The sequence below is a fragment of the Trypanosoma grayi genome (assembly GCF_000691245.1).
Source record: "Trypanosoma grayi strain ANR4 Tgr_2569_V1, whole genome shotgun sequence".
Lineage (NCBI taxonomy): Eukaryota > Euglenozoa > Kinetoplastea > Trypanosomatida > Trypanosomatidae > Trypanosoma > Trypanosoma grayi.
Window position 1 is genome coordinate 1 of NW_008828187.1, and position 507 is coordinate 507.

Below are 507 nucleotides of genomic sequence, written 5' to 3' on the forward strand. Positions count from 1 at the left end.
TGCTGTTGCGGAGCAGGGCCGCGAGGCTGCCGAGGCCGCTTTGCGCCGGCTTGAGGGCGAGATGGAGAGGCAGCAGCAGCGCATCCGTGAGCTGGAGGGAGCGAGGCACGCCGAGCAGGGCCGCGCTGCTGCGGCTCCCACAGCGAACCCCTTTGCCAGCATGTCTGGACCGTCTAGGAACGCCAACCCATTCCTCGCGGAGGAGACGGATAGCAGTTGCGTGTTTGCCTCTGACGCTCAGGTGCCTGCTGCAGCCGTCGGTGACGCCGCCGCCGCTGCTGCAGCACAGCTTGAAGAGTCCGCGGCTCTTGTGAGGGCTCTTGAGGGACGTGTGGCGGAACTGGAGGGGGAGCTGTCTCTTGCGGGCACCACTCAGGGTGGCAGGGCGGAGGAGACGGAGCGCCTTTCGCAGCAGTGTGCTGTTGCGGAGCAGGGCCGCGAGGCTGCCGAGGCCGCTTTGCGCCGGCTTGAGGGCGAGATGGAGAGGCAGCAGCAGCGCATCCGTGA

At 68.0% G+C, this 507-nt stretch overlaps 1 protein-coding gene across 1 annotated transcript; it reads left to right on the top strand.

Moving 5' to 3' along the window:
* On the top strand, window positions 1–507 carry DQ04_25691000 (hypothetical protein; the record flags this gene model as incomplete). Its single annotated transcript, XM_009318296.1, has 1 exon — window positions 1–507. A coding segment is annotated over one exon (507 nt), but the record flags the coding sequence as incomplete, so codon positions are not given.